Source organism: Apostichopus japonicus, chromosome 3 (genome assembly GCF_037975245.1).
Source record: "Apostichopus japonicus isolate 1M-3 chromosome 3, ASM3797524v1, whole genome shotgun sequence".
NCBI lineage: Eukaryota > Metazoa > Echinodermata > Holothuroidea > Aspidochirotida > Stichopodidae > Apostichopus > Apostichopus japonicus.
Genome location: NC_092563.1, coordinates 16,833,039 through 16,843,197, shown reverse-complemented (window position 1 = coordinate 16,843,197; position 10,159 = coordinate 16,833,039). Strand labels below are relative to the sequence as shown.

The 10,159-nt window shown below is 37.4% G+C and overlaps 1 protein-coding gene across 1 annotated transcript; it reads right to left on the bottom strand.

The window, feature by feature from the left end:
• Nucleotides 1-6,018: 6,018 nt before the first annotated feature.
• LOC139965221 (enoyl-CoA delta isomerase 2-like) lies at nucleotides 6,019-8,458 on the bottom strand. The gene is made up of 3 exons (XM_071967386.1): nucleotides 8,245-8,458; nucleotides 7,421-7,564; nucleotides 6,019-6,858 (listed from the first exon to the last, which is right to left on the bottom strand). The coding sequence occupies exons 1-3, from the start codon at nucleotides 8,257-8,259 to the stop codon at nucleotides 6,703-6,705; spliced, it is 315 nt and encodes a 104-aa protein (XP_071823487.1). The 5' UTR covers nucleotides 8,260-8,458; the 3' UTR covers nucleotides 6,019-6,702.
• Nucleotides 8,459-10,159: the final 1,701 nt, after the last annotated feature.

The following is a 10,159-nucleotide window of genomic DNA, read 5'->3' as shown; positions in this document are numbered from 1 at the left end:
CTACACTCTTGTCTTGGTCACTGAATTATCTTAAGAGCCCTGTCACCACATGTTGATAAAGAAATGTTCAAAATATTGCGTAGGCCTAGTTTAGGCAATGCACGGTTTCGTTTGACTGTTTTAAAGGAAGACTTGAAAATTTAGTGTTAACTGGTATTTCATTAATAAGCAAAACTGTCTGTGCATTCCAACGGAGTGCAAATTAAGAGGGGGGGGGGGATGCAGTATTATACACCTTTCAAGTTTTAACACATTATAAATGCACTTATGCCAGAAAGTCATTGCATCAGTAACTCCTTATTCCCTTAATTGACACCCACATTGACGATTGAAGTTAAAAAAAAATCTTTTTAAATTATCTTTAGACAGTAAATTTTAACTCCCTGAATTTCAGGACTTTTTTTACAAATCAAAGGTGACATGTGCTCTGAAGAAAAACTCCTAACATAAAAAGCCACAGTTAGCAGACTGTGATAAAGACGAACCTGGTGAGTGACTACTAGACTGAAATCCAGTTCCTGCAACCACAGCAATAAAGTCTTTGTTTTAATCAATGCACTTGTGTGTTTGAAACTTTCAAATGGACACTCAATGGCAATTGGTTAGGATATAAGGTTTTACCTTCATCATGGAGAGTTGAAGGGAATCTGCCTCATCATCTGAATAATGGACTCAAGGATAGCAACAAATCATGATTGGATAATGATTTTGAGCAAGTAAATATCTGGCAATTTGAAAGTTTGTATTATTTGTTTACATATTATTTAAGCTGTTTAGCTCACACACAAGCAAATGATCAAGTGACAACAACCGATGCAGTATATTTAAAGGTATTGAAGACTCGCCCTAAACCGCATGCCACGCTCTGAAAAAGTTTACTTTCCGTTGCTTGCAAGTGAAGTTTTTTTTGTGTCGCTACAAAATGCAGACAGTAATGAACCTGATACCTTGTTATCTTTTATCTAGACCTGAGATGTCCACGCTGCTATGTGCACTGTGTTGTGGGTATTGACCGTGATGTTTGTATTGACTGTACACTAATGTCTATTTACAGATGGTAGCAAGCTGTGTGTGTATTTTCTGGGATCAATGGTGGTGTCTAACACTTCTGTTACACCGCATTCGAAACTAGGTCAGATAACCGGCATGAGACGTTTCTTTGTGCGGGAGTCTTCACACCCTTTAAGGAGAAGTATTTATATCCCATTAATACAGAAAGAATTATGTTTCAATTGGTAGCATGCAACTTAAAATTTTGCAAACATTAGATACAATCAAACAATAACAAGGTTCATTTACAAGGTAATCTACTGCCCTTTATTTCACATTAGTCTGTCACATCAGAAGGTCACAGCTTTCAATAATGATACAAACAAATTCCCTTGATGGGTGCTTCGTTAGATTCCTGCAATTTTCAAGTTTATCAATGTTATAAGTTCTGAATGTGGCAATGTGGAGAAGCTTTGGGATAATCTGTGGATAAGACTGCCAGACTATCAACAAGATTCCACATCCATGCGACTCCAACTGCTTCCTTCACCTCCTTGCAGATGTACCACATGTTCAAAAAAAAGTCAGCATTGGTTAATGTAATTAAAATCTGGCTTCCTCCTGAGCTGGCAAATACACATGAATTGTCAAGTACAGAGGTCAGTGTGAAACCACTGAAAGATCTTCTCAGCTTTCAAGAAAACAAAGACTTGAAGCCAAATTGACAGAGGCCACACTGATACCATTCCACTCTCATAAGATGAAGGTATCACACACACTTCATTTTGCATTTTGCTTCTGCGATGCAGTGCCTGGTAGACTGTGAGGGTCACCCAATGGATGTTTTAACAGCTGCCTGGTATATAGAGCTCTGCAACAGATAATTCATCCTGATGTCGAGTCGTCATCCTGTCATGGCCTTGAGCAAGTTGAACCCACTTCAACACAAAGCAGCTATTGAATTTTTGTCTAGGTACTGTCAAATCCACATCACCATCATTGCTTGTTCCAGCTAAGCCGACCATAATAAAAGAGTTCAATGAGGGTTGTTTAATTCACCCAACAGAGCTTGCATTCCAGTACCTTTGGGCAGCTGAAAAGATATTCAGAAATTGTTATATGAGTGTGTTTGTATGCATGCATATGTGTGATTTTCTTGCTTTACAGAACAGCTCCATTTTGATAAGCTATGTAACCCCGTGGAAACCTGCCAATCATAGGTTTGAAATAGGACAGGCTGAAACGATTCTTAAATGAAAAGCTTAATGACTTCTTGCATTTTGATACATCACTGTTCAGGTAAGGCCAGTAAGGGCAGTATGAAGAATAAGTAACAATTAATAATTATCATTATGGCCATTTGCTGTCTGCATAATAACAAACTGAATGATGTCATCAGCCCTGTGCTCAGTTGACAGAACTGACAAGTAGGCACACTATGTCAGTGTGATCCATGAAACCTTATTAAGGACATGACCGTATACTGTATAAATGTTAATGGAAAATACATAAGCTACAACATACACCAGTATTCAGTTGTTGCAGGTTTTTTTTTTCTCGACAGACCCATTCAATCTATTGCACCTACTATAGCCTAGTACTACATTCCTGAGAAATTAACACCACAATATCAGTCTTAGGTTTGCCCACAGACTCCCAACTATTGCTAACTCCTACACTCAAGTATATAGTTTAGTTTAGTAGAAAAAAGACCAGGAGAGACACTCAAGTCCCCATTAAGGACCCTAAGGCTATATGAGAGGAATAAAACCGAGGACATCAAATGTCATACCCAATGACAATGCTTAATGTACTCATCCAAAGTATTCTTAAACCCATTCACACTACTTGCAATTCAACCTTCTCAGGCAAACCATTCCATCCATTCACAACCCTTGTATTAGACTTTAGAGTAAAAGTTATGCCGAATATTAATCCTACTTTGTAACTTCTGGAGTTTAAGACAATGACCTCTGGTACAACTACTTTTGGCTAACCTGAAAAGATCAGTGAAGCATAAATTGTCACTTTATGTGTAGGCCTACTCTATTTAATTGAAGGATCTTTTAATGTAGGCCTGATGCTATAGTTGTGCGTCTGTAATCTAGCCTAGCCAGGACTGTGATGTGTGCTTTTCGTTTGTATGACTAAAGTAGGACTAGTATAGTCAGTATTGCGAAGTTCGCCATACTGCGAAGTTCGGGCACCCTAAGAAATACACGATTTTCACCATAAAAACCTACAGGAAGAGCCAAATTTCACCAAAAAGTACGAAGCTACAGTTATATTCTCTCCAAAATGACCCGTGTGCAAGAAATTACTTACATATTTGTCAATAAAATGACGAAGATCTATGAAGTCTGTTATAATTACTGAAAGAGCAACAGCGCCACCAATTTTTACCAGCGCCACACTGTGGGTTGCGTGTCCGAACTTCGCAATACTCTAGCAAGAAATACCAGTTCCACAATCACGAAGAATCTTCTTGGAAAACAACGTGAAAACAGTTTGCAGGAAAGAAAGTTTGGCCGTGTATCGTACTATAACAAAATTCCCCCACCATATGAAGTATATTTTCAAATGATTTATACCAGAAGATTTAGTTTTGGGGTGTTTTAAGTCTTAAGTGGCCGAACTTCGAAGTCACCATCCTACTAGCATGAGGCGTAAAATAAACAAGTGTAATGACAGGTTTTCAGCTAGTTTTCTATGCATTTCAGGTGTGAAGATAAACGTAAATGTCATTAACTAACGCATACTCTAATTCATTACCTGATATCCATTTTGTTCCTCGTATGCCTGTCAAAATCTGACATTCTGAGTCGCTTCGTTTGTTCGCAACGAGCACAGTGTGCAAAGCTGCTATATATTGTGTGTCGTGTTTTTCGTGTTTCGCGCAACTGGTAACGACAACTGGACCTATTTTGATGCCCATGGTTTGCGTGTGACGTCACAAATCGCCAGTTGGCCAAACTCTCTCTATATACGGCTCTGTATTGAATGACCAAACGTCACCCTCAGTCAATTAGTGAGGATCGTTTCGGATCTGTCTTCATTCTGCAAGATTTGCCTATCCAAAATGGATCCTGCAAATGTGTTGATGAATTCACTTAAACCGGACGTTTTGTGACTTCGTGGAAGATTTCTGACAATGTCACCTTCTTGGCGACCGTTCCTGATGCCGCAGAACCTGGCAGGGTAACAGCGGGTGCACAAGACGGAACAGTAACATTTTACCAAAGGGTAAGGATTAGACATATTTTTTGTCTTTTTTTTTATTGTGGTGTTTTCATGACCTTCGTGTACTATGATCTTTCGAGCACTTCTTTGAATCTAAAATACGTATAATTATTCAACAACAAAAAAACTTCTATCCTATAGATATCAAGCAAGTTGACTAATTTGAGGACTGAATTCGATGTGTTCTCTCAGATTGCAAAGGAATATGAACATTAGCGAGATAACATATTTAATAGTTTCTTCACACTCAAAACAGAAGACTTGATTAAGTCGAAATATTACATCATCGAGTCACATGTTATGTACTTATTATTTATATTTTTCTTGATATATTTCAAAGTTAATTTTCTGTGACGGAGAAAATAATGTTGAATCTAAAATATTGGACCTTTTTACACCTTAGTGTTACCTTTCACTTTCAAGTTCAACACTAGAAACAGTTCACCTTGAAAGTTAGAAAAAGGAAAACAAAGAGATACAAAAACGTTTCAGATCCGAGTGGCACTATGCCATCACGGATTTACAAAATGACAGCTCCCGGACAGGACTAAACATTACTGGCAGCTTAAACTAAATCTCCCAAGCAGAACAAGCTTTTGGAGACTATTTTGGGGAATCACAATGATCTGTGTCATATAAGCTTAATGAGCTAAGATGATGCTTGGGTTTATTGTCCCCCCCCCCCTTAAGTCTTACCTGTAATCCCAATGGGGATTCAAACTTCAAACTGTTAAATAGTGCAAAAAAAGTTAGTTAAGTTCCCTTCCAAAATTGGAAACAATGGGAAGTCGGACTGTTAAAGTGTACAAGATAAGTTAGTTAATTCCGTGCTATCATGGAGTGGTTTCTTATGTAGCACTATTACCATGGTTGTCGTTACAAAATTACTTTATAAGCAGTATCGTGAACGTTTCTTTAAAATGGAAACAGTATGCACTCCTTTAAGATGGTTCATGGTGCAGGATGCTTTGCAAGAGTACTGAATAAGCACTGACGGACTTAATAAATGTCATGCACTCTCCCCACTTTCTTTTTTGGTCTTTCAGACTGAGTATGGAAGACAGCTCACATCTCTGATGAGAACTGCGGAGGAAAGAACCACTGCATGAGAGCATGACAAAAGAAGAAGAGTGAGATTTCGAGGACGAAAACTATAATTTCGTGTATGTTATAGAGTAGAGATTGTGTACATCAACTGAGGGTATCAAATATTGATCATTAGTGCAAGAAAGAGAACACAAGTTTTACAAGCCTTGTACTTTTTGCGGCAGTCTATAATTGTTTAGTCATGAGATCTAAAACTTAAGAAGGTTTAGGAGCATCATTGGGTCTGTGAAGTGTTATATCCGGCGATCTGGGAGGTAGTCTTATATTTGCGAAAAACAAATTCTTGTACGCTACGCGCGAGACCATGGTCGCGCTCCGCTTAGATAGTATCAAAGAACAGACACTCGTCCCCACCATTATCCAAGACTGATCTGGGCCCATGGCACATTGGGACTGATGTGACAACGCCCTGTGTAGAAACGCTGAAGAGCATCTACACTGAACATTTTGTGTTTCACAAATTTAATGCAACGATTAATTCTGTACGCATTTGCAAAACAGTGAGGTTCATTTTCAAAGTTTCCGAAATTTATTTGATGATGAAAAGTATCACATATTATATTTTTCAGTATCTTACGTTTTCATTAATGACTAAATTACGGAAGCATCAGAATGTTACAAATAATCCACAACAACAAAGTACATATTAAATAAGTTTCAATTTTTAAGGTCTTGTTGTTCAATGAAATGTAAACCAATGAACTTTTTCTATGCTTTTTTTGTGTTTACTTCCACTTCTAAAGAACACTGATCATTATTTTTCTCTGTGGATGATTGACTTACACAATATAGCCACAGGAATCTTCAAATAAATTGCTATTTGATGTCACCCACTCCATGGTAAAAGCTGTTACGATAGATAATATCTATAAAAAAAAATCCAAAATTCAAAAGTATGCAAATTTGGATATGATCCCCACCATTTGTATATTGAGGTAGAAAAGTAACAGTAACATGTTAAAATTTCCCGGAATATTCTTGAAAACTTTTATCACTATCACAGAATGCTGTAGTGTATTACTTAATGAGGTTATTCCGGTTTTGGTGAAACCTTCTGTTTCCTTTCTTTTTACCTGTTATCGGGGACCCCCCCCCCCGCCCCCACCTTCCCCCTCTTCTTATTTTCCAGTTGCATTGACGTCACATTCCAGTTGTTGTCTATCCATGTTTCTACTCGTAAGCTAGCAAACATTCAGCTGCAAAAAGTTCCATAATTTGATCATATTTTATGAGTATAGTAGTACACTAAACTATTGGTGACTTTTCTGAATTCATAACGGTATTTTCAAAATGTTATTTCTTTCGTTATTTCTTCCTTTCATCAATTATAAATATTAATGCCTATTTTACAAGTAGTTTCATTGTTCACATTTTTGATTTTCGAATGAAGAAATTCTTAATAGCGTCTCTGCATTCATCAGATGACATTAACACTGCCAGGACATCTGACTCTCTCTTAAGAGCATCTCGAAGATGATCCCGTTCTCCATCTCGACAAAGCTTCTTCGCGGCTTGTAATGTCTGAAAAATGAAGAAAATAAGCCTTAAAAATATACAGTTTGAAGGCATTTGATGAAGTTTTAAACTATTAGCAATTATTATTCTATCGCTTATGCACTTTTAACTATACTTCTGATGGTGAAACAATAATTCACCACTACATCTGCTCCCTACCCCTCCTCCCTGTAAGCCAGAGAAACATTCATAAGAACACCAACCACCTTTGAAAAAAGATGAGATAAAGAGGTGGATTACACGCCCTTTTATAATCAAGAAAGCGGGTAAAAGATATTTGACGAATTCTCCTAGACTTGTGATATCCTGTACAAGATTCGACAAGGAAAGTTTTCTAACTTAGAATTCGGGGAAGTATACATTAAACAAAATCAGAATATAACAAATCGAATGCCTTAACCCCTCTATTTTAACTATTTCCAAAAAAAAATGAGAATAACAGACTGTGTTGTTTTCTTGTTATTCTTATTTACGTCATGCACGTGGATCAAATTCCGAAAATGTCTGATACCTTAAAACCCATTTTCACAACTGCATATTTAAATTACTTATATGTGTCATTGTATACCTTTCTAGGTAATGCTGCAAACTTTAACGCCCTCGTCTGAACTTCTCGTTGAAATGAATCCTCTGGAAAGACTTCACTAATTAAATTGCAGTCTTTGGCGTCTTGAGCTGATAGCTTTCTCCCAAAGAAAAGGACCTCGTATGCCTATAAGGTATAGCACCAATTGAATGTCATTAAAAGAAATCAGAATTGTGGGCTCACCGCGAACAGCCGAAGGTGGGAATAAAGTTACTTTCAAGAAGGTCATCCGAGTTAACGCATACTTCAGAATTGTCATTCTGGCCTATCCTCCCCCCCCCCCCCTCCAATTCGGTTAACATTTAAACTCTAAAAGCGTACTTTGTCCAACACTGAATGTGCAGGAACCTCACAGCGTTAAATAAAGACAATATTATCGATAGCAATTTATCGACATCGTACGATGTGGTTGACATGGGCGTATAGTTTCTATATGGGCATGGTCATAGCCCTCGATTTGTCAAGTTTAAATTGATAAATTGAACATTATAAAAAAAATCGCCAAATATCCTCTTCTCTGAAAACAAAATGATACAAAGTGAAAGATTAACACATGTTAAAAGTAGAATACTTTACAATAACGGGACATCTTCTTTGCGCTATCACTGCAACAACCTACCCATCCATACGCATAACTATAACAGACCACATAGAGTAGTAGCCTAGCCATCCATGCACAATACACATACATTACTACTACATTACATACCATTAGTACAAGGAGATATAGTCATACGTGGTTACTGTTGTGTACTATATCGCAAAAGTATCATGCTACTTTTTTATTAGAAACGTTAGCCTCTTACCTTCGATGGTCCCATTATTTTAGGAAAGGTGTAAGAGGAACACGCTTATGTGAACGGTGTGAGGAAGGTCGCCTGTGATGGAAGACCATTAACATATCGTGTACATCTTTGTACATGAGCGGCAAAAAGAGGAAAGGAACATGTCCTCAATGCAGACAGAAGGCACACAGAGGGTCATTGTGGTTCTTTGATAACACTGTCTAGAAAAGTCACCACCCCAGATTACATCACCCCCCACCTCCCCCTCCCTTAATAAGAGTCACCAAATACCAGTTGTTAAAGTGCTGTTGGTCTAAATGAAGAATTATCGCAATTTACAATAACGTGCGTATCAATACAATCCTCAACAAACATAAGATCTGATCAACTGTATTGCTGATGTGTTGCATAACTATTGGAAATATATTGACGGTCCTTGACCAAAAAAATAGACTGTGTACTATATTTTCTTACTTACTGTGTCTGATGCATACCCGACGTCCATTAATCCCAACGACGTGACGGCTATTCATATGGCTGGTCCATTAACTGCTGCTATCAACTGCTTAGGGAAATCAATTAGAATATCCACCAGCAATCTGAACAAAAGGACAAAATTAAGATACAACATGGTTTGGAATCACTTCTCACAAGGGAATTATTGTAACCACATAATCCAGATAGCCGCACGGAACATCTACAGAACTTCTCGACTCTCTTCAGTACAGAATACTATAACATTTAGTTTTGAGATCATCACCTCTACAAAATGCATCATTCCTTCTGGGTTTAGTATAAGAAATAAGACCGCCCCAACTAAAAAAGTCATAGGACTCCTAAAAGCAGTCATTCACGCATCCCCTACCTTCCTACTACCCCCTCCTGACTCCCAGTATGCTTCTTATATCGTCAGCTGTAAGCTCCTCCGTTTAGGACTATCATCCCAAGTTATGATAAATTATAAATAATATTCATTATTTATTTATAATCTACGAGGAATTTTTAAAAAATGTACTTAAACAGTCCTGTGTAATAAAGAAATCTTTCACTCATTTGAAGGATTATAGCTTTGTATAGTGTTTCAGTAAAATTCTTAACTTCACAACATCTATACTTACTTTAAAAGAGGTACTTTCAAACGTCAAGTATTCTGCAGCCTCTGATCCTCTCTTGTTTGCTTCAATTAAATTGTTCAGTACATTACCACTGGAGAAGAAGTCACCGTCTCCTTGTAAGGATATACTTGAGATCGTTTCCAGAAATATTATGAAAGAAGAAGCCGCGCATTGTGTTTGTAAAGTAATATATGATCCTTTGCGCAACGTAACAAGCATACTTATATATGATTTTGAAAAGAACTGGCTTGCGGGAAAGAGTAATACGTGTATATATTCGAATTTATCCTCATATGTGTTCGTACTAATACGTGGATATATTGGAATTAATACGCGAATATATTTAAGCCTTATGATTGGCTAATAATATGTAAGCGTATATATTCGAATTAATACGCCTATATATTCATATTATAACTAATGTGCGGAAATATTATGCGGTGTTTTTCCCACATGGCTTGCCATAAATATATGTGAAAGCTAAATGACATGCTTGTTATTGTCTGATTTATTACGCGTATATATTCGAATCAATACGCGCATATATTCGTAAGGACGAGGATACATTATGCGGTGTTTGTCCCATATGGCTTGCCATATACATATTGATTATGTAATCTGTACATACTTAGACACACACGGAAATTCACGAATCCTGTAAATGCCCAACATTTATGGAACGCCAGGACTACAGGTGGCGTTGCTGCCTTAAACAGGAGGAGTATCACCTCCTGTTTATGTTAGTAATACCTCCTGTTCATTGAAGTAGCACCTCTTGTTTAGGGTAGTAGCAAATCCTGTTTAGGGTGGCAACGCAACCC